This window comes from Nicotiana tabacum, chromosome 4 (assembly GCF_000715075.1).
Source record: "Nicotiana tabacum cultivar K326 chromosome 4, ASM71507v2, whole genome shotgun sequence".
NCBI classification, from domain to species: domain Eukaryota; kingdom Viridiplantae; phylum Streptophyta; class Magnoliopsida; order Solanales; family Solanaceae; genus Nicotiana; species Nicotiana tabacum.
The window spans coordinates 28232209-28255088 of NC_134083.1; the positions used below are offsets into that span (position 1 = coordinate 28232209).

At 35.3% G+C, this 22880-nt stretch overlaps 1 protein-coding gene across 1 annotated transcript; it reads right to left on the reverse strand.

Moving 5' to 3' along the window:
• Positions 1-9042: 9042 nt before the first annotated feature.
• LOC107808718 (transcription factor BIM1) lies at positions 9043-15373 on the reverse strand. The gene is made up of 12 exons (XM_016633260.2): positions 15064-15373; positions 14642-14974; positions 14497-14565; positions 12707-13081; positions 12259-12373; positions 12039-12166; positions 11844-11952; positions 11436-11505; positions 11265-11357; positions 10362-10810; positions 9601-9730; positions 9043-9483 (listed from the first exon to the last, which is right to left on the reverse strand). Exons 2-12 carry the CDS (start codon positions 14676-14678, stop codon positions 9382-9384), a joined length of 1677 nt encoding a protein of 558 aa, XP_016488746.1. The 5' UTR covers positions 14679-14974; positions 15064-15373; the 3' UTR covers positions 9043-9381.
• Positions 15374-22880: the final 7507 nt, after the last annotated feature.

The following is a 22880-nucleotide window of genomic DNA, read 5'->3' on the forward strand; positions in this document are numbered from 1 at the left end:
GATCGTGCTGCACTTACAACAGTATCCGAAGCCTCTTTACAATTGACCTTGAATACTGGGGGGGCATTAGCCCCTCAAATATATCAAGTTCTGATGCAAGAAAGTTATTTCGCAACAACAGAGTTCCAATAAGAAAAGTTATAAGAGCCAAATGGTCAAAACGAACCATGCTCATATAGTTGGCCCGAACCGAGACGCGAAACATGAACACATGTATAATGACTTGCAAAGAAAGTTCTCCTCTTTACCGATATCTTATATCTAAGAAATATTACTCTATTTGGGGATTTATTATGCAAACAGAATTAAGATAAACTGGACTAAGCCTACGGGCTACTTTTATTTCGAGTTCGAGCAAGCACTCACTCGACCATTACGCCTATGGGCTACATTACTTCGAGTTCGAATCATTCACTCGACGACTAAGCCTACGTGCTACTTTTATTTCGAGTTCGAGCAAGCACTCACTCGACCATTATGCCTACGGGCTACATTACTTCGAGTTCGAATCATTCACTCGACTACTAAGCCTACGGGCTACTTTTATTTCAAATTCGAGCAAATACTCACTCGACCATTACGCCTACGGGCTACATTACTTCGAGTTCGAAACATTCACTCGACTAATAAGCCTACGGGCTACTTTCATTTCGAGTTCGAGCAAGCACTCACTCGACCATTACGCCTACGGGCTACATTACTTTGAGTTTGAAACATTCACTCAACTAATAAGCCTACGGGCTAGTTTTATTTCGAGTTCGAGCAAGCACTCACTCGACCATTACGACTACGGGCTACATTACTCCGAGTTCGAAACATTCACTCGACTGATAAGCCTCGGGCTACTTTCATTTCGAGTTCGAGCAAGCACTCACTCGACCATTACGCCCACGGGCTACATTACTTCGAGTTCGAATCATTCACTCGACTACTAAGCCTACGGGCTACTCATATTTTGAGTTTGAGAAAGCACTAACTTGACCATTAAGCCTACGGGCTACATTACTTCGAGTTCGAATCATTCACTCGACTATTAAGCCTACAGGCCACTTTTACTTCGAGTTCGAGTAAGCACTCACTCGACCATTACGCCTACGGGCCACTTTTATTTTGAGTTCGAGCAAGCACTCACTCGACCATTACGCCTACAGGCTATATTTCTTCGAGCTCGAATCATTAACTCAACTAATAAGCCTAAAGGCTACATCACTTCAAGTTTGAGCAAGCGCTCCCTCGGTTATAAAGGCTACGACGTCCAAATTTGATCCTTGTGAAAACATTCATAAGACGTGAATAAAGTCTTCACAAGACAGGAAACAAAACAGAAGCAAATCGGCAAAAAAGGGATATTTTTATATACAAAATTGTTTACATGATTGATTACAATGTAAACATTAAGGACTAAGCTTCCTGATCATCCCCAGGAGCGGTCTCTTCTCTATCGGGCTCCCCCATGTTCTCGGATCCACTCTTACTCCTATCGTCATCATCATTGTCATCATCATCGTCATCGAAAACCAAGGCTTCAACATCGGCTTCGAGTTCTTTGGCCCTTTTTATCTCTTCAGCGAGGTCGAAACCACGAGCATGGATCTCCTCGAGGGTTTCCCTCCGAGATCGGCACTTAGGAAGTTCAGCGACCCAATGTGCTCGAGTATCGGCAGTCTCGTCTACCTTTTTTGCTTGGACCTGGGTAGCTTTAGCATCGGCCCGATAGACGGCCACGAGTGCATCCGCATCGGCCTTTGCTTTTTCGGCATCAAATTCGACCTTGGCAAGTACAGAGGCCAACCGAGCCTCGAGCTCCTCTATTCTTCTTGCTTGAACCATGCCTTTTTCCTTCATTCTCTGAAGTTGGGTTTCGGCCGATGATAACTGGGCTCGAGCAGTTTTTTTCTCTACAGCAAAGCGGTCCATACCTTTTTTCCACTGCAAAGACTCCGCTTTTATCATGTCGACCACCTCACGAAGCTTCCCGATCATCTCAATTTTTTGCTACAACTGTGAGACCGATAAATTAGCCATCGTTCCGGTATCAAGCCCATAGGCTTTTAAAAGTATCATTACCTACTCAGACAGATCGGTCTGATCTCGGTAAGCCTTGGCCAACTCAGCTCGGAGGTTTTTTTATTTCCTCTTCCCTTTGCCCTAAGAGAAGTTTTAGGGAGTTCCTCTCCTCAGTAACCCATTGAAGTCGGCCTCGTATCGACGTAGTTCATTTTGGGACTGAGAACATGCTTCTCGATGAACTGCCGCTGCCTGCAAAGAAACAAGAAACGAAGTTAGAAACGAAAAATAAACATAAAGGTAGTACCGACAAAATAATCTTAGGGCTTACCTGATTCAAAGCCTGATGCACCCCGTGAAAAAGATCTGATTTATCACTAGTACCGGCAACGTCCTCGATACCAGTTAACAGGTCACGAAAGGGATCCTCTCCATCATGAGGCCTGTCTAGATCGAGGGCCCCCAAATCTTGGGCTTCCCGAATCACCCCTGCGGAAAAAGTGGGGAAAGGTGGGCGAATCTTCGATTGTTACTTCCCCAAATGAATCACTTGGAGCATTCTCTTCGGTTCGAAGGGATTCAAGAGGGCCCCCTTCAGACATATCCCTCATTCGTTGGCTAAGATGGGATGCGTCTTCGATCTCCTTCAGGGATTCCGCCCGAATCTTTCTCCGATATATCCTCAGTTGGAGGCGGAGCCTCATGAAGCATCATTGATCTAGCTGCCGATGGGGCATCGGTGATTCTCTTCGTTCGGGCCACCAGCGCGGACCCATCATTTTCTTTTTCTTCTTCGTCTTCATCCCTTAGACGCAGAACTGATTCCACAGTCAAAGGAATGGCATTCTTGTTCGGCTTACGAGCCGTCCTCTTCTTCGGTTTTGGATCTTCGGGAACAAAGGCTCTTTTTCTTTTATTTTCCTTCACCGGCTTTGGGACGGAGGCCAAAGTTTCTTCCTCGTTGGACAAGGGCCTCAAAACCGCATCTTTGCCCAAACCTGCATATGGAAAATTTTATTAAAATATTTGGAAAGCATCTCGTCCGAATTATCAAAGAGTACGAGAAAGGGGCTTACCATGAATTTTGGCCTCTCACCGACCCTTTGACAAATCACGCCATGAGCGCTCGGCGTATGTGGAGATCGAAACAAGAGCTCGTACCCAGTTCTTGAGATCGGGAACTGCTCCGGGCATCCAGGGAACCGATGCATCACAAAAAGAAGAGTATCGATGAGAAAATAAATGAAAGAACAAAATAGAAGGAAGTAACAGCAGGATCACACTTACGTTTCATATTTCACTCCTCGGAAAAGGGCATCTTTTCTGTCGGAATCAGGTCCGAAGTCCTCACTCGAACGAATATGCCCATCCAGCCCCGATCCCTGTCCTCATTAATGCTCGAGAGCAAAGCCTTGGTAGCCCGACACTAAAGTTTTATTAACCCTCCTCGAAAAAATCGAGGACGGTACAATAGGATAAGATGGTCGAGGGTGAACGGCATCCCCTCGATTTTGTTCACAAAGTATCGGATCAAGATAACGATCCGCCAAAAATAAGAATGGACCTGGCCTAGGGTTATTTGGTATTGATGACAGAAGTCAATAAGAAACGGAATCGAGGAGACCTAACGTAAAAGGGTAAGTATACACATTCAAAAACCCTTTCACGTAAGTGGTGATATCTTCGTCAGAAGTAGGAATTATTATTTCTTTTTTATCCCAATTACAATCTTTCTTTAGCTGTTTGAGGTGCTTCTTAGTTATCGAACACATGTACCTCGATACTGGCTCACATCGGCCAGGGACCGATGAGCTTTTATCGACCTTAAAATCAGAAGTAAGAACACACACCCCGGGAACGCACTTCTCGGGTCGTGGTTCTGTCGGTGTCTTATCGGCGGCACACTGTGAAGACAAAGCCTTCTCTTTTTGAGGAATGGTTTGTGATGTTTTCGCCATTTTCGAATTCAAAGGTGAGGAATAGAAGAAAGTGACGAAGATTTGATAAAATTGAAGAGGGGCTTTTTGCAAAGAGAAATCACATATTTGCGGGCAAGTTAGAGAATACGAAAAGGAACTTGGGAAATTTGAAAGATTGGAGATGTAAAAGTGATAAATAATGAAAGGAAGGGTTATTTATAGGTTTAAGCGATGGCGGTTCAGTATCAGCGGTGGCCGACCACCGTCTGACATGCATTAAATGCCTTGAAAGACTAAATCGACGGGACAGCTATCACGTGCGTCATGATCGAGCCTGATGGAAATATTAGTTTATAATCTGATCGAGCCATTGAAAAATCATATCGTTTCTCACCACATTCTTCTTGAGAAACGAGGGGACTATCTGTATACGGTCGAAATAAATTTCGGTTTTCGTACGTCTGATCGAGTTCGAAAGATAAGCGATCGAGGTGAGACTTCGAGATGGGTTCCGAAGATGGTACAAACAAGCTTCGAAATCGAGAGGCCGATCAATGTCGAGTTCGATATCATTATCAAGCTCGAATCCAAATCAAACTATGATGCAAAGTAAAGCTATCAAGCTTACGATCCAGAGACCGACCAACATTGACTCCGAATCAATTCAAGAGTCCGAGTCAGAATCGAGCTTAAGCCAAGATCGAGAGCTCGAGTCTGGATCGAGCTCAAGCCAAGATCGAGAGCTCGAGTCAAGATCGAGCTCACAGACAAAAGCCGTTAGAATCCCACTAGAGGAGAGAATCTTGGCAGGAATTTTGGAAAATCTGATCTATCATGGACTTCCCACTGAGTATTTTTAATTATATTTAAAGTAAGATCCCTCTATAGTATAAAGGTGGAGGGTTATTATTTCTGGAAGGGCAGTTTTTAGATAGAGCTCACATTGTAATTCAAGCAACATATCCTCTTATATTCAAGAGTTACTCTTTTAAGCCTAAAAAACTGATCCATCTTGCTTAGTCTTAAAAATCGTCTTCCTTACAACTTTGTTTATTTTATATTCTTTACCGTTCATATTTGATATTTTCTTTTATCCTTACGATCTGTATTAACCTATATCACATATCCTTAGAATTACGTATAAATTCAAACGGCCTTAAAGATGTACAAGTCTTTCTTTTCTTTTTGCGTTTCAAGTATTGACATCAAACTTGTTTATAAACTAATTCGTCGCGTGAAAAATATTGCATATCTTATTGTGGAAATCTGCGATTATATGGTTGTTGGCGAGAAGGTGTGAATCATCATTCTGATCAATAATTCACGTGTAGGTCGGCTAATACTTGAATTTTATGGAAAAGAATAAATTATAATATTATATTTTATATTCATATAATAAGAGGAGACGACTAAAATGGGGAAAAGCCCAAAGATAAGCCACTTTCAGCACTTAAATAAATAATAAATAAAACTCCAATAAGATAATCTTGTGGTAGTACTCATTCCTTCAATCACTAGTGCTTTAGTGCGTCCATTCTAGTTGGAAGGATCATTATTCAGCCTTGTATTATTCTTACATTATTATTCACTGGCAGTGGCCTTATTCAACCAATTTTTAAATGACAATAGAACAATCCAAATTTACTGGCCCCTAATCCTCCTTTCTTTTCAAACCATTCACTTTAATTTCCACTGGAGAAACCAAAACACAAAAAACGAAGAATTGGCAAACTAATAAAGTCATAAATCATAAATGGGATAATTCATTGCTTTGAATTTTTTGGACTTGGGAATCGTCGCAAATCAGAAATCCAAGATAGGCAATCCCAAGAAACTATAGGTATTTTATCAACTTTGAATGATCCGAGAAAGGCCAATTCTCGAGGGAAGAATTAGGTGCTGCAATCCATTCAATTTTATATTCAAGTGCATTTCTGGCTCTATGCAACTCTCTCCAAGTTTGTTTTTTCGGTTCCCATTAATCCGAAATTTAGTCGAGAACACTTCAAGTTCTTTATTTTTAATTTTTTTGTTTAGACCAGGTATTCAATATCCATTTTGGGACCTAACTAATTCAAATTCGTGTTAAATTTATTTTGGGATTAAACTCTTCCTACCAAAGCAGAACCGACGACTTCTAATTTAAACTGAAGAATTACTTGCCATTCCACCAAAATCTTTAATGTCCTATTTCGCGATTCTATAACTTGCCACTATAATATATTTTATTGCATGTAGAAGTCCATCTAGCTACCGTTGCTTTCGTTACACATCACAGTCGGCTAAAGGGTACTTACTTCAATATATAGGTCAGTATTCTACAGCTTTTGACTTCTCCTGGAATATTCTACTCCATAGTGTAAGTAGTGCCATTTCTTGAGTTCTAAGAAATTGAACTCACCAACTCCTCTATACATTCATCATATTAAGGTAGCAAGATTTATCGATAGTGATGTTTGGTGAGACTAGAGCTTCGCTTAATTAACTTGCAAAAAAGAGAGATTGTCGCCCGATTAGTATCTTAATTAAACTATTACTCTTAGTTTTTAGTTAATAATTTTCCAGATCAATAGGATATATATGGTAGTGATTGGTGGATGAATAAGGAAACATATATACCTTGAGGAAAATAAGGTTGATTGAATTGATAACGATTCCTCGTCCGATGGTTATTCGCACTATTACGTTTGAGTGTAACGAAAAAATTACCACGAATTAATGCATGCATGCATATAGTAAGGAGACCATATATGTTAGCTTTTCCAGTAAGATATAAACATGAAATAGAATGAACAATGTAAACTTGATTAACTCCCGAATGTATAGGTCATGTAGGATGAAATTGCAAGCTTTAGATTGTTAATATATTTATATTTGGTATGAAGAAATTCTTTTTTCAATGAAATAATATTTTCCTTGAAAATGTTTCAGATTGCAGAATTATTTTCTGGATCATTTTTCAGTGTTTGAATATATATAAAAATTAGTGAGATATTATAATTGTACAAGGTGCATAATGTATGAGCATAGACTTAATAGTGACTGAAATGACATATATAAGACTTTAATATCGGTAAAGGAAAATGGCTTTCACTTATAAATTAGCGAAATACTTTCTCCATTTCATGAGAACTGTTATGTTTGGAGATAATTTTTTCACCATTCAAGGCAGCCAAACGTTGAAAAATAGTTGTCTTTTTCAAGGGAAATGTTATTCCAAAAAAGCATTCTCAATCAAAGCAAAGACACCTCTCGTTAAAAGGTTTTCTTTTCTTGGTTACAACATTAAGTGGGGTATATGAATATTTTTTTATTATTGCTATTTGTCTAAATTGAACTAAAGTAGTAAGTATTTTTTAAGCAATGGAACTTCCTTCAAGCTTTTGTCTAAAACCGTACAATTTTCTTTTTTAAAAATACATAGTTTATCAACTCCTCTTTTTTTTTTTTTTTCCTTTTTCTTATGGGATTGATACACAAATAGCCGATCAGATTTATAGTTTACTTTTTCTAATCGGTATACATAAATTATATATTTATTATACACATTTATATATATATATATATATATATATATATATATATATATATATATATATGTATGTATGTATGTATGTATGTATGTATGTATGTATGTATGTATGTATGTATGTATGTTCTTTTCAGCTTGAATATAATGGGTAAGCGGGTCTAACTGCGTAGCACCACAAAGTGGGCTAAGAGTTTAAGGAGAAATGGCCCGCCTGTTTAATTTAGGCCTGAAAGTGCAGAATGGGCAATTACGAATGATTTTCCTGTCAGAGCCTCGAAATTATAGTCTTTGCAGTATAGTAGAAATGATACCATGTAGCAGCTCCAAAGGGTTGCTATTTAGCAATTAATCAGTGCGTCCTGAATTTCAGTTTTTCAGTTTAAATTTTCAGGACAAAAGTATCATGAGTTGTCTTGAAGATGAGATTTTAAGTTTAAAATTACAGGACAAAATAAGTACTGGCTAATCTCTAAATAGCATCCCTAAAAATGGCTATATGTACACTTGCCCCCGCAGTATATGCCCACCATACCATAGGCTTCTTTACACTCACTAATTCAATTCCGTTTTGTTAGAGAATTATACAAAGAAAGTAGATTGAATAATTGAACCTGGAACATAGTCCCTCTACTTTTTCAATGACTTTTAATTTCAAAGGTTTAGAGGAAGATTTCTATTAAATTTCCAGTGTAATGGGCATGAGGCAAAGAGCTGTAGCAAAATATCATATAGTTGATTTAGAAACATATGTCAGGACGGTTGGGTAAAGAGTCAGCTCAGGCTTCATAATAAATTAGACAATTGACGATAAGCTAGTGTTTGTTTGAAAGTATAATCATAAATTATTAAAGTGTATTGTTTACTATATATATATATATATATATATATATGAAATATTCAAATACCCACTTCAGTCAGGGATCAAGTATTGTAATGTAGCGAGGAATTTAGTCTGATAGAGATGATAAACTTAAATGAGTGAATATTACTACAGGAAGAGATGTAATCTAATAGAGGAGATGATGAAATTCAGTGAATGAATATTACTTCTTGATGATCTTGAATTACATCAATTCAATGTAGTGACTCACAATATCTGATACAGCACATAAACATCTTTTCTATTACACTTCAAAATTTATAGAGAATTTCAACTTCAAAATGAAAAAAAATTATTGCAGGCAAAAAAATTGTTTCCAAACACAATTCATTTCAAATCCTCTACTTCAATGAAGTAATAATTTAAATAATAGTTACAATATAATGTCCAGACTTCTACTACTGATGGTCGATAAAATGCAGCATGATGAATCTGTCGCTGCTCTTTATATCTGAATAACGTTTCAATCAGAAAAGCATGTCGAGTGCTTAGCATTAATCAAGTTTACTCTGGGAATCAGAGAAAATAGCAATGCTAATATAAGCCATATTCCTTTTCAGGATCCTGCAATACTCCAACGCTGTTCCCTCTACTGCAAACTAAACCCATATATGGGCCAAGAGCCACTGTTTTCTTTTTCTTTTGGAAATTCATCATGTTTTTATATATAAAATAGACTAGAACAATGTCCTTGAGCCATCCAATGAAAATGAATGGAAGCCTTAAACTTGAAAATGCTGCTTCTCATCATCAGAACGGGAAGCCTTAATAATGATACAATAGTTTACTACAAGTAATAAATATCACACTCTAGGCAAGGAAATCTGTGCAGCCCAACAAATTCAATAGGGAAAATGAGGTGCAGAAAAATAGTACATTGCATATACAGTGGCTTGTGAAACTCTCATTTGGGAAATTTCTGTACCAGGTGTGGACGTCAATATCGCTCGAGAAGGGGAAGCGGAAGAGAAAAACAATTAAATTTAACCAATTGCAAAAAAAAAAAAAAAAAAAAAAAAAAACACTAGTGTGTTAAATTAGCATTAACTAGTCTTCAGCCTTTTGAAGGCACGGTCAGACTCCTCCCTTGTGCTTGTACCTATGGATTTTGGAATTGGTTGCTTGTTTGTGGAAACATCGTCACCCTGTTGGAATTTTTTGAAAGTTACTATTAATTAAGGCTTCAACCCCAGTTGTTAAGTATGAGAATAATAACATCTAGAACTGTATAAAGTATCTGGAATTAAAAAGGGCTCAGGTACCTTAACAGTGGAAGCTGAAGAATGTAGTATGCCATTTGCTCTCTTCCCAAGATCAATTTGCACAGATATATTGGCTTGCGACAAATCTACTCCAGAATTCTGCAGCGCTAGTGTCAAGGTGTTCAACAACCTGGCAGGTACCAGTATATACTTTAGTCGAGCATCCGGTATATTCAGCAGAAATCATATAGAATAGTCTACTTAGGAAGAGGGAGATTTCATCAGAGTGCAAAACCATGTATAACAAAGCAATGCAATAAACAACAGAACTTTCTACAGTGCACTATCTTAACAGAAAATAGCAAAAGATTGATGCAGAACCTGATTCAAACATATATAGTAATTCAATCCCAGCCTAAAGTGTAGTAAAATGACTTCTTCTCTGTCAAAGTATATTAACTGCCATGTTTTTGGATGCCTTTTTTTGTTGCAACTGCGTCTAGTTTTAAATCCTTAGGACCCAGTTACTAGAGTTTATACGATGTTTTTAGATATGCATGTGGAAGTAGAACATCAATGTTTCTTTCAAGAAGGTAAATTTCCAGAATCTTTTAAGTATAAAAAGAATTCTTACCCTTGAGAATAGGCACTAGAAATGCTGATGGTACCACTTTCTATAGACAGATATTGGCCTTTAGGACAAGCATTAGGTTACTTGAGTTTATATGATGTTTTTAGATATGTGTGTGGAAGTAGAACATCAATGTTTCTTTCAAAAAGATAAATTTCCAGAATCTTTTAAGCACTAAAAGAACTCTTACCCTTGAGAATAGGCACTAGAAATGCTGATGGTACCCCTTTCTATAGACAGATCCTGGCCTTTTGAATTAGCATTTGGAATAGCATAGTCAGTCATATGTGATCTGCTAACCGAAAATTGAGGATGAGACTTTGACTCCAACTTAGCAGTATCAGCTGTCAGCTTTGATGAATATAGAGCTGCTGTGCTACTAGCCCCACAAAATGAAAATGTATTTGGGTGCATAGAAGTTGTTGTTGCCTTATTTGTTAAACCAGGCCGCTGACTGCTTTCTTTTAAACTTGCGGTGCTTATGTTTGGTTCCACTTTTTGCCCATTAAAAGGATTAGTAGAAGAAATCCCCATTATGTTCTCATCGAACTTTCCTGCATACGTTGGTGCAGCACCTGATGTATTGATAGTGCCTTGAGGATGATTGCTTACACCTCCAGTCGTCCTATGGCACTTGCTCTGTTTAAGGATGAAGGTCTGTTAACTTTTTTTGCCAATGAGTGTACTATGAGTATAGGTATCTAGATTTTAGCTAATATACGGATTACAAGGAAATAAGTTGTTGCCTTTTAAGATTGAATGTTATTGCACTATAAACTGCATCCAAAATCGATCCACTATATTTCAGAGCCAAAAACCATTAGTATCTTGATATACTCGGAAAAGATAGTGATGGAAATAAGCAAGCATTTCAAGACTTCAATTCATTTCACCATCTAGGCATCTTAATTATACGTGGGGTATTGGACCAACTCCTTCCCATATGATACATTCTTAACGTAAAATTCTTAGGCTTCAGTTCTTAATACCACACGATGAGCCAATTTTTGAAAAAAATTGAGCATGACATAGCTGTGACCTAAGAAAGGAGGTAAACATTGAGAAAGAGTGAAAGACCAAGAGTTGGATCTACCAATGGTAACTTCAAAGGTTCATTCTCCCAGCCTTGGTATGATTCCTCATACTTGTGCACTTTCTCTTGTAGAAAATGAATATATTCAATAACCTGCAAACAATATTTTAATTTTTATTAGATATATCTTATTCATAAAGAGAGACTTAACAAAGTATGCAATTCAAGTACCTCCAGTAAGAATGATGCTTTATCTCTTTTCTGATCACTGTTAGGGATGATCCCTCTCAACATCTGAAATCTGAAAAGAGAGTTAAAAAGAATATTTAAATGTTCAGCTAGATATCACTTTATTTCGATTAAAATGCAATCGAAGTAGCAGCAGATAAATAAAGTCTGAAGAGATGGAAACATAAATCCTATATAGGAAATTATAACAAATAGGACACTCGAGCAACCTTCTTTCTACAGAGAGAAGACTACTTGATATATTTCAAAGGAGAAATGGTACTAAAGTGAAAATTAAAAACATCTGACTAAGCATCCAAATCCTTCCCTAGAGATAATATTGCTATAAGAAAAGGATTGTATATCAAAAAGATTTCTATGTTTAAACTATCAACTGTGTCGTAGACATGCCTGTCATTGATCTTGCTTCTTCTCCGTTGCTCTGTTGCTGAATGCTTTGAACGTGGGGTGTTTGGCTTTTTATCATTACCTTCTCCATCAACTTTTACGGACAAATTACCTGTAAAAGGTAGCTATCTGTATGTTATAAAAAGACAACTGCGTGTAGACAGTGAGTAGGAATCATCAGACTTACACAAGACAAACCTCTGGGGTGCGACTGTGGTTCTTTCTTAATCACAAAATCTTCATCATCATCGTCGTCGTCATCTTGTGCATTCTTAGCTGATGTTATCATGTGTACAAAACTCTGGGTCTTAAGAGGCGATGATTGTCTGCAAGGTGATCATAGAGTGAGAAAGTGTAATTAAAAGTATTAGCATCAAGGGAAAATGGGCAATTCATATGGAGCAAAAGAGTCACTGACCGAGCGGATGAGAGCGAACTTATGGCCGTAGTGTTGTGTTTATGATTTGACGACGATTGTGATTGCCATTCTAATGATGTCGTAGGTTGACCACCTCCAGTGTTCAGACCTGCTTCTGCCAAGCAAATAGCAGGTTTTAATTGGAGCTGAATTTCAAGGTTAACACCAGAGCAAAAACTAGAGAACCAATATCAGTGGTTGGCCAAATTTAATCTTGTTACGTGTAAGAAGCTAAATTAACTTAGGTTCTCTAGTGCAATCAAGTGTTATTCACCATAACTAATAGCGCATGGAATGCACTGCTTCAGATAACAAACAGTTGTTGTATATATACTCTCTAACTTTTCAGTCTTTCACAAGTATGCCTTGCATAAAGATTGATTGTGGATGCAGATTTCAGTTTTCAAGAAAGACGCAAAGCAAGTAGAAGACAAAATAAAGCTTTTACCTCTTAGGACGTGTCTATCACCCCCAGAATTCTCCTTCCCTGTCTTTCCCTTCTTGACTGCAGATTCATCCCACAGTGTGAAACCACTCCCTCCTGTGTAAGAACTGCAGTTTGAGTTTTCATCATTTCTGTCGGTACTACTTGCCTGTGCTACAGCAAACAAGCTTGCTTCTGGCTTTGGTACCCTTTGGTGCAAATAAGAAATGCTATAGGTGCCTATGCCACCAGGAAGAATATGCTCCACTGAAGGAGGACCTACTGGTGCTTGAGGCTTCTCTACAGCCACAACCTCAACTTTGGTTTCGTCCTTCCTTAATGCCTTCTCTGCTTGCTCCAGTGGTTGCAAGAAGTCATGTGTTTTTAGGAATCCACCAGCTTTAGTATGCAGAATAACCATAGAGAAAGGAATTATTCAATACAAGGCATGTTATAGAGGACATAGTTATCTATGTGATATACATTAAAGAAGTGTCGAGCACAATAATGTAAATGAAAGATAGCATGGGAGCGTAGAAGAATCTGGCAAGATTATTATAGTATTTCATAAATGCTAAGTACTTTAAAAAATAAAATTTTATTAGCTAAAATCAGATACATGAATAAATGAATCACCAGAATATGAGTCTGATAGAAGCGTCACAACAAGATGAGCTCTTATATGAAGAGAAGCTTGTGTTTTGTTGTGATTTTCAAATTTTAAATAATGTAGTAAGTTTCAGATTACAGTACTTTATACTCCTTCGTAGATTTAATTATTAGTGTTAATTAAATCACTTCCAACTTGAAAATCTCTTAAATTGGCTTTTGAAACAAATCAATTCAAAATCTCATGATAATTATTTCACAATTTAAGAGCAGATACGTGTTAAAGCAAGGATCAGATACCAATTTCTGGGTCCCTAAACGTACCACAGAGAATAATCAAGCCCAAAAATCGTACGGATCAAATTACTCGATGTGAGTGGGGAGTCATTTAGTCCAAGCCCCAACCTTTTTCAGGATCCAGTAATATCAGCCCTATCCAAGTGGATGGCCCGCCAGGGAGAAGATGACCCAGATCCACATACGCATTCAGATCAGGAATCAGCTCTTTGGGGTCACGGGCGCATTAATTGCAACACTCGTGGGTGACTGTTATTTCCCCCTTCTATCCCAACCACATTTTACATCAGAACACATTTTCACTACTGTTCCCAATTCCCCATTTATCTACAACTTACCCCCCATGATTTTTTTTAAAATAAAACCCAGATTCTTACAATTCTTTTGGGGACAAACCAGCCCAAATTTCTGCATCTTACATTGGAAATTGAAGATCAGAAAATTAAAAAAAGAAATCAAGTTTTTAAAATAAGTAAAACAAAGCCGGGTTGAGTTCTTTGCTATGACACTGCAAAATGTATTCACATAATCAGATCATGTAAAATCCAGTTGAATGAATATCTCCATAATGATCATGGTATGCAACCGAACGAAATATAAAAGTTCTTTACACTAAAGTGTAAATAACTTAAATCAAATCTAATAACTCTCGATTCCAGTAGAGTTTTTATTTATTAAAAAAACAATAAAGGCTTGCACCTTCCCTAAAAATGATAACACAACATGCACACCAAACACAAACCTAAAGAATCCAATATCCTCAAAATTATATTATTGGCAAAACTTTCTCATAAGTAAAACTGAATACAAAGAAAAAACACTCTTAACTCCATTAAAAATAAAAATCTAAACCAAAAAAAAAAAACACTTCTGTTTGAAAAGACAATCCTGCATGCACGAAAGTTTACCTTGCGGAGGTATTGGATCTTGTTGAACAGGTGAATACAGTGAAAGAAAGTCATGCGTCGTCTTCCTCCCTGCAACAATCACGTAATTAGACAGAATTCTCTAAGATTATCACATTCAAAATAGTGAACCTAAAGTAAGTATTACCTTCTGTTCCAAACGGTCTGGGCTGAGGCAGCTCCATCACAGTACTTGAATTGTGTGTTCGCCAGATCAAAGTAATTACACACAATTCAACTGAATTTCGCTAAGCCGTTCCGTAACTCGAAAATTCTATTTACTCAAACACTCTTTCAATTTCAGATCCGCCTCCAACGAAAATTGGAGGCGCATTAAGAGCAATCTTCTGTAAAACTAACTTCAATACGTGTAGATTATTTCCCGAGAAAATTCACTTCACTTCTCTCCTCAGGAAATTCGGTCTGCTGGAAATTCAGCTCCAAAAAGAAGTTCCGGTGAGAAACAAATAGTCGACCAAACCTGCATATAAATCATAATTCAACTGAAAAACATACGCAAGGAAGTAAAGAATTGCAGAATATGAGAGATCCAGAAGGAAAGATACGTACTTTAGATGAGAATTGGCGATGAATAATGCATAATTCAGACGGGATTCCTTTGACAGAAATGAACACAATTAGTTCTCAATTCCCCAAAGCGTAATAAGGAAGTGATCCAAACAGTGACTTTTGAGAGATTGTTAGTAGGCCCTCGTCGTCTTGTCTAACGAAAACTCAATTGCCTAACACCCCCCCTGAAAATATATATTGCTTTCTTACTACATCAATACCCAGAAAAAGAAAAAAGAAAATTAAATGGGTTTGATAGATCAGAGAAGTCTCTCTCTATCTCTCTCTTTGTCTCTCTACTTTTCTCCCTTAAGGGGCTTTAGTGAGAGGTTGTTTTAAAGGCAGCGTACTTCATTTTCGTTTTCGTTTGTCCAAGCGCTTTGCTCTCCGTGCTAACTCCGTTTTAAGTTAAAACGCCGTTTATGTAACGTCGTTACGGCAGATTAACGGCGTTTGGCTCATTGTTAACGGTTTTTCAGGAAAAGGTTCAAGTGACCGTTTACTAGACTGTGTATGTCGGATCGGATCATCGTGTTTATGGAATTTAGTTCACTGCTAGTGGTATAAATATTTGATAATCTAGTAGATCGAATTTTTTATATTTTTGCCGATCCCGAGTAATAATATTAATCTATTTAGCGACTAAATCTTTTAGTATAGATAAAAATTACTACTTCATGTTTCTAGTTAAACAAATAGTGATGCATTAATCTGTCCCGTTTTTCGAAAATAAACGGCTCCTACACATGATCATAAAGATAATTTATTGAATGACTTCCAATGTGAGGCATAGTGAGTATCAAATTCCAGCATTCTTCTTAACCGATTCAAAAATTATACTATTCTACATAATTTTTTTAAAATTTATTCTGTCAGTCGCGTAAAACTCTGACAGTTTAATTTACAATGATTTTAAGTGACAAATTATTTTGCCTTTGTTATGAACTAGAACAAAGGCATGAAAGTTAGACAAAGGCATTTATCTTTTGAAGGTGATGTACTAATCTAATATATGTACCGATTTATCGTAAATTAAAAAGCCCTAAAAAGTTCAACTCCTGTTTATTACATGTAACACATACTTATCTCGTAAGGGGTAGGGGTAGTGGTATTGACTATTTTGTCAGTGAACAATTTAATGTGGCGCTAAATAAAATTGGAAGGTAAGAACAGTGACTCTAGCTCCCCAACTATAACAACAAAGGTTTCCCGGGAAAACTTTAAATTTACGTTTCCATCCTTTATTACGTGTTTGACATACTTTCAAAAAGTTAAGCTTACGAAATATCCGCAAAGCAAATCTTGAGACTGACACACTTCGATTATTAGTTTATTTACCCATAGTTTCATCTCAAGCTTTATATATTTATAAAAAAAAATCATTAAATATATATAAATTTTAAATTTTAAATCTTTTAAATTAGATAAAATATAATATAATTGTGAGTTTAAACCCATAAAAATTAAATTTTAAATTTGTTATAGAACTACGGTGATATTTGATCCATGATCCAGAGGCAAGTTTGTGAAAACGAGCAATGTCTTTTCAACCAACAATTAAATAATAATAAAAAAGAGAGAACTTATGGATCTATTGGAGTGTTCCGAGGTGCGCACCTAAAAGTTAATCAATCTCTTTGAACTTGAGTGGGGTAAGCAGTAAGCTCGTCTTTTTCTCACAAGTAAAAAAGATAGAAATTTGGTTTTACAGATCTCAATAGTGTAATAGTAGATCAGTACAAAGAATGATAGAGGAAGCATGTCACGTGAGAGGCCTCATAGCTCAAACTCACACACAAAAATACAATACTCAAGAGTTAAGAAGTTGGCGTTGACCCCCAGACACAGAGATTAACTTGTTAAAGATATTAATGACGATGATTAGCGCACAAATCCCAAGTAAGTAAATTATCTTATTCTACTGCAGTAATTTGAATTTGGTTGCAGAGTGAAGTACAGAAATAAAGAAAGAAAAGGAGATTGACTGAGTAGATGGAGAGAGAGGGGATGTTGGTAACGGAGGAGGAAAAGTCACGTGATGGAACCACTTTTTCACTTCTCTCTTTCTCTCTCTGTGGGGAGTGGCCTTTCAATTGCACCGGGGAACGCGGGACCTTCTCTCTCTCTTTTTATTTTTTTCCTTCCCATGTGCGACGCAGATTCTCTCTCTCCCCTCTCCCTCTCCGCACGCACCCAAAGATGTTTTGTCCTGTGCCTCTCTATTTATTTATTTATTCGTAGAATAAAAAGAATTAGATACTTCCTTTTATTGGCCAAGAAAAGATTAGTTTAGGTATTGTGATAAGTACTCTTTTATTTCGTTCCTTAGCAACAAAAAAAAAAAGAACTCTTTTATTCACAATCGTATGTTTTGAATTTGAGGCTTCGATATAAAGTCATTTTTATTAGAATATGAAAATTTTCAGCGTGAATTCGAATTTAATACGAGTATCAAATATTAAGTTGAAACCAAAAAAAAGAAGAGGCTAATTACTCCTACAAAATTGAGACGAAAGTACTGATAATTTGATACTCCCTTCGTCCTACTTCCTCCGTTCACTTTTACTTTGCATGTTTTGATTTTTCACGCCCCTTAAAAATAATAAATGAAATGCATAATTTACCATGATTCTCATATTAATTGATACATATTTTGTTGGATTTAAAAAAATAATTTAAAATAAGTAATAAATATTGTGGGTATAACAGAAAAATAATTTTGTCATTCTCTTGATATGCGTAAAGTGACAAGTAAAAATAAAAATATATATTTAGTATATATGCCAAGTAAAAATAAACGGGAGAGTATATTACTAGTTAGGGTTACTAAAAATATTTGTCCTGAACTACTTGTTAATTTATAAAATTAAGATATAACTAATTAATTTTTTCCTCATTTTATTATTAATATTAATTGCTCTTGAAAGCAAACAATGTTAGTTTGCATAACATAAAAAAAAAATTTAGGGCGTACAAAAAGGTGACAATTGGCTCAGCTCAAACCTCAATAAGATTAGCATTGTTCTTCTGAAAAGTCAGGTTTTAAACTTTGAAACATTTAATTGCTTAAATTTTAACTACTCGTGCCATTGCAATCTCTTATAAAATTATTCTTAGGGTAATCTGATGAATATATTTATGAAAACGATGGAGACAGAGCGGAAAAACTCATTTTGGCTCCAAGAATATTTCAAGATGAAAATTTTCAAATATCATTTTCAATATATTTCGAATCGGAGGAGAAGATTTGTTACTGCAATGAAAATCCAATTCAGGAGAAACTTTGGATAGTGATTGTAGCTTCTTTTTTTTTTTTTTTGGTGCGAATGATTGTAGCTTATTTCTATGTGTCTCTATATATACTTTCTCCGTTGATTTTTACTTATCCACAATAGACTTTACACGTACCTTATAAAATAATAGATGAAATGCATATTTTATCATAATACCTATAATATATGTTATTTATTATTCCATAAATCATGCTCAACATGAAATACGACACATAATATGGGACGGAGGGAGTATCAATAAGTTTTAGGGCCTGTTTGGAAAGCCACCCTATAATTGAATTTGGATGTAATTGGGTGCAATTACACGGTTTCGACATGTTTATCTAACCAAGTACAATATGTAATTGGGTGTAATTACACTCTGCAAGGGAGCTGAGACTTGCTAGTAATTACATTATTTTTCCAAATATTTAAAATTCTTTTTCTCAATTTTTTTTTTACATTATTTTTTTAAATTTTGTATTTCTCATTTCCTAACCTTTACTTCACGTGTTTTTACATAATTTCTCATATTTTGTTTCTTTTTTAATAATTTTTCTTTATTTTTTTATTACACTTAGCTATGTTATTATCTAATTTTTCTAAATAATTATAACTCGTAATCTTAGAAAGAATAAGTCATCTACAAACTTGACTTATAATGAGTGATGCCATTAAAGTTGAAATTTGTTATTGGATGAGGTTATACACAAACTTAACTATGTTAAAAAGATAGGTTACTTTTTAATATTTAAATAATACTTTCATTTTCCAAACTTTATTTTTTGTGATTTCATGTAGTTGCTCATGTTTTTTCTCTCTCTCCATTTAGCATAATTGTGCTATTATTCTAGTTTTAAAAATACACCACCTAATATTGAAAATAATGAATCATTAATAAACTTAACATATAATGAGTGATGCCATTAAAGTAGAATCTCATTATTGAATGAGGTTATAGACTTATGTTTCCTTTCCTTTTGAATTATATTTACTTATATTATGTTGAAATTTATTTTATGTTATTTTGTAATTTTACATAAGAGTATTATATTTTAAAAAAATTGAATTTTGATTTTATGTTATATTTTCGCTTCTAAATTTGCTTTAGTAGTATTCACTTAATAAATCAAGATTGCATGCTACTTATTTTTCAAGTAGAATTAATAGATTATTTTTTAGTAAAATATTTGAGTAATATTATGCCATTATATTTATAAATATTAATCATATTATCAAGCATGGAGTCCGTGATGTTCTTATAAAATATGTACTTTTAGTGTTTAAAATTGATGAAAGTAAAATATTATTAATTTGAAAAATATATATTAAGTATTTTTATAATATTATTTACAAATATATGCTTATTAATTAATATATTTTCATGAAAAAATATCTATTTTAAATGTCAAATTTAATATTATTTATAAAGGAATATATTTGTTAAATCGTAACTTTTAATCTTTGGTAATTAAATTTATATTTAAAATTTAATTTAAATGTGTAATTATACTTGAGCCACCAAATAATATACTTGTAATTAATTACACTATAATTACATTATGACAAACAATCATGTTGTCGTAATTACAGTACTGTATAATTCTTAGGCTGTGTAATTACAACACCAGTAATTATATCAATTTTAATTACCTAGTGGCTTTCCAAACAGACCTTAAGTTAATCTGGATTAACTTGTAGTATCCAATTCATGTCAAATTAAGTATTTTCACATAATATAAAACGTGAGGACTGCTCGATAAAAGGTATAGAAAGGAAGCTTTTAAGTATTAAAACTACTCACGAGTATTCACTCTGATTTGTATTATCTATCACGAGTCAATTTAACTAATATTTCAAATAAAAACATATATTTAAATATTTGACGATTACATGAAATTCAACAATTCTAGGTATACTAGAGTACACCAACTAATACATCAGTTTAAAAGAAGCTGTTTGCTTGTATATTTGAGATTGGGGATGGAATCATTAAGTTTAAAAAATTAATCATAGATACTTTAAAATTGGTTTTTTGGCTCCGACAACCAAGGCAAGCATTCACATTAAGGTGCACACCTACAACCGAACAGCTTGTCATTATCATACTACTAATTATATACTAACTAATCCAATTAATTTAAGCTGTATCTCTTTTTGCATCTTAATTTATTAATTATTAATTAATTACCCTTTTGAAAAAGTTGCAGAACATGGCTTCTTCCTTCTTAAACTCGAACTAGCTTTAATTAGTTTCCATGGCTCACAGGTTGTATGGTGCCACTATGTATATTCTTCTCCAATTTGGACGTATATAAATCTTTTAACTAATTAATCAATTTTAATACACAATCCATTACAAAAATATTTGTGTCCGACTGTCCGTAATCCAAATATGTTATTCATTTCTTTTTCTATGATAATATATAAGTTCAGTATTATCTTCTCATTTCAAGGAGGCAAACACCCTTTCGATCTATAACCTAGGGTAACATGCAGCGCTCCTAGGTGCTTAAAGTGTAATGCCTCTTATATATTGTAGACATCGAAATTTTCATAGATTAGGCCTAAATTTGGGCTAAATTTTAAATTCAAGACACTACTCTTAAAATTCTTGGAGTCTATTAAGGTTTATTGGAGGCTACGCTATCAAAACCCTAACTTTGAGGTTACTCTACCCTAACCTTAGGTTACTCCCGTAAAAAGGATTGCATATTCTCTTTTAAAAGTATCTCCAAAAATGGAGATCATCTCGAATATCCCATAAACTCACGGGATACTCACAAAGAGATCAAGATGTGGCCGGATAATTCTTGATAATCAATTACTTCTAGAAGATTCACAACATCCTTTCATGAAAATCAAATACATCCCAAGGAAGTGTGTATCATCCTAAGTTCGAGAAACATGATGCGCCAACCCTCAGAATCATGGAGATAATCAGGAGAAAAGAATCAAACAAAATTGTACCCATATTGTTTATGAATAAAATTATGTTTCTTCATATTTATATTGTGATTACAATTTGTTTTTCATATTGCAAAAATATGTTGTAAACATATGTCTTAAGAATGAAAAGCAGAGGATTATACTAGTCCTAGTATAAGCCCATGTCGAAACAAATCATGTGATCTCAACAGTAACTTATGGGCTGGCAATTGGCCATTACGACTAAGCTAGAATAGACCTTACCTTCGAATGTGCTTCATTTCTTTTAGATAACTCCCTAGACTCCACATATTGTGTGCCTCAATGTTTTTCTTTTAATAATCATGTTGTTCGGGTCGTACATAATCAAGTAATTCCAGCAGAAGTGGCTCAATCCTAACGCCATTAAAGTAGTGGCTTTAGGCCCTAAAAATTAATAACTAAAATTAACTATGAAACTAAAATAATTAACAATTGATTACAGAAAGACAAGAGTTGAGCAACACCGAAATATCAATGGGAGAGAGAAATAAGGATCATAACAAGATAGGTGCAAGATAGCTATTTGAGATCCAACTCTAGTTCAGTTCACTCTAAAGTTCTAATGATTCTCACAAATTCACTAGATGATTAGTTCAAACGTGTAGTCAAGACTCCTCTCTCGATTAAATCTTAACTCTACGAGGTGAACTAATATAAGCACTATGAACATATGCAAGCATGCGTTAACGGATTAGTCTTCAGGAAAACGTCTCTCGAAAGTTCTCCTAACTTGATTTAATCAACAATTCAACAAACTCTTTCGATTACTTAAAATAATGACTGAATTAAATCAAATAAAATAATACAAATATAATCACCAAAATATTCCTCTTTTGATTAAATAAACTGGCGAATCAAGTTGCAATCAATTCAAATCTCCATAAACGAATTCAAGCAAAGAAATAGAGCTGAAATCCATAAATATCAATCAAAACACAATATCGTTCAAACCCTAAGGTAAACTACTCCATATTTATGGAGAAATTCATCACAAATAAAGTTGAATAATCAAAAAATATGAACTCAATCCAAACTCGAGTATTGAGTTGAGGAAAGAATGATGAATCCTTGTGCTTTGAGTCTCTAATGCTCTTCCAATCTTCCGTAGGTAAAAAGCACCTTCAAAAAATGTGTTTCCAGTGTATTTATACCAAGTAGGAACGAACCCGGACGAAACTACCCTCTTTGAACCGAAGTGGAAAAACCTGCAAATTTTTTACACTTCATTTGTCGCACAGTGCAACAAAGGGTTCGTTGCATTAGTGCATTTTGCTCGTTTGTAAACTCTCTGAACTTAGCTTATCTGACAAACTTTTATACTAATGCGCCGCACTATGCAACGCGCTATGCATCGCATTAGTGTATTTTTCTGTCAGACTCGAAAACTACAAGTCTTTGAACTTCTCAAATTTCTAACGAACGTTTTTACTAATGCGTCACTCCATGTCACACCTTATGCGATGCACTAGTACATTTTGCTCTAGCCCTTGCGCTTTCTTCCAACTTTTGTATGCAACGCCGGTCCACGAGCCCCGGACGCGATCCCGGTTTAATTCCTTGGCCTTTTACTTAGAC

Excerpts from the sequence above, each read along its gene's own strand:
- LOC107808718 (XM_016633260.2), bottom strand. The coding sequence starts at position 14,678 with ATGGAGCTGCCTCAGCCCAGACCGTTTGGAACAGAAG. Across the intron at positions 13,082-14,496 it reads AGATCCAATACCTCCGCAAG|CTGGTGGATTCCTAAAAACA; the intron begins GTAAACTTTCGT and ends TGCATACTAAAG. Across the intron at positions 11,953-12,038 it reads ACCACAGTCGCACCCCAGAG|GTAATTTGTCCGTAAAAGTT; the intron begins GTTTGTCTTGTG and ends TACCTTTTACAG.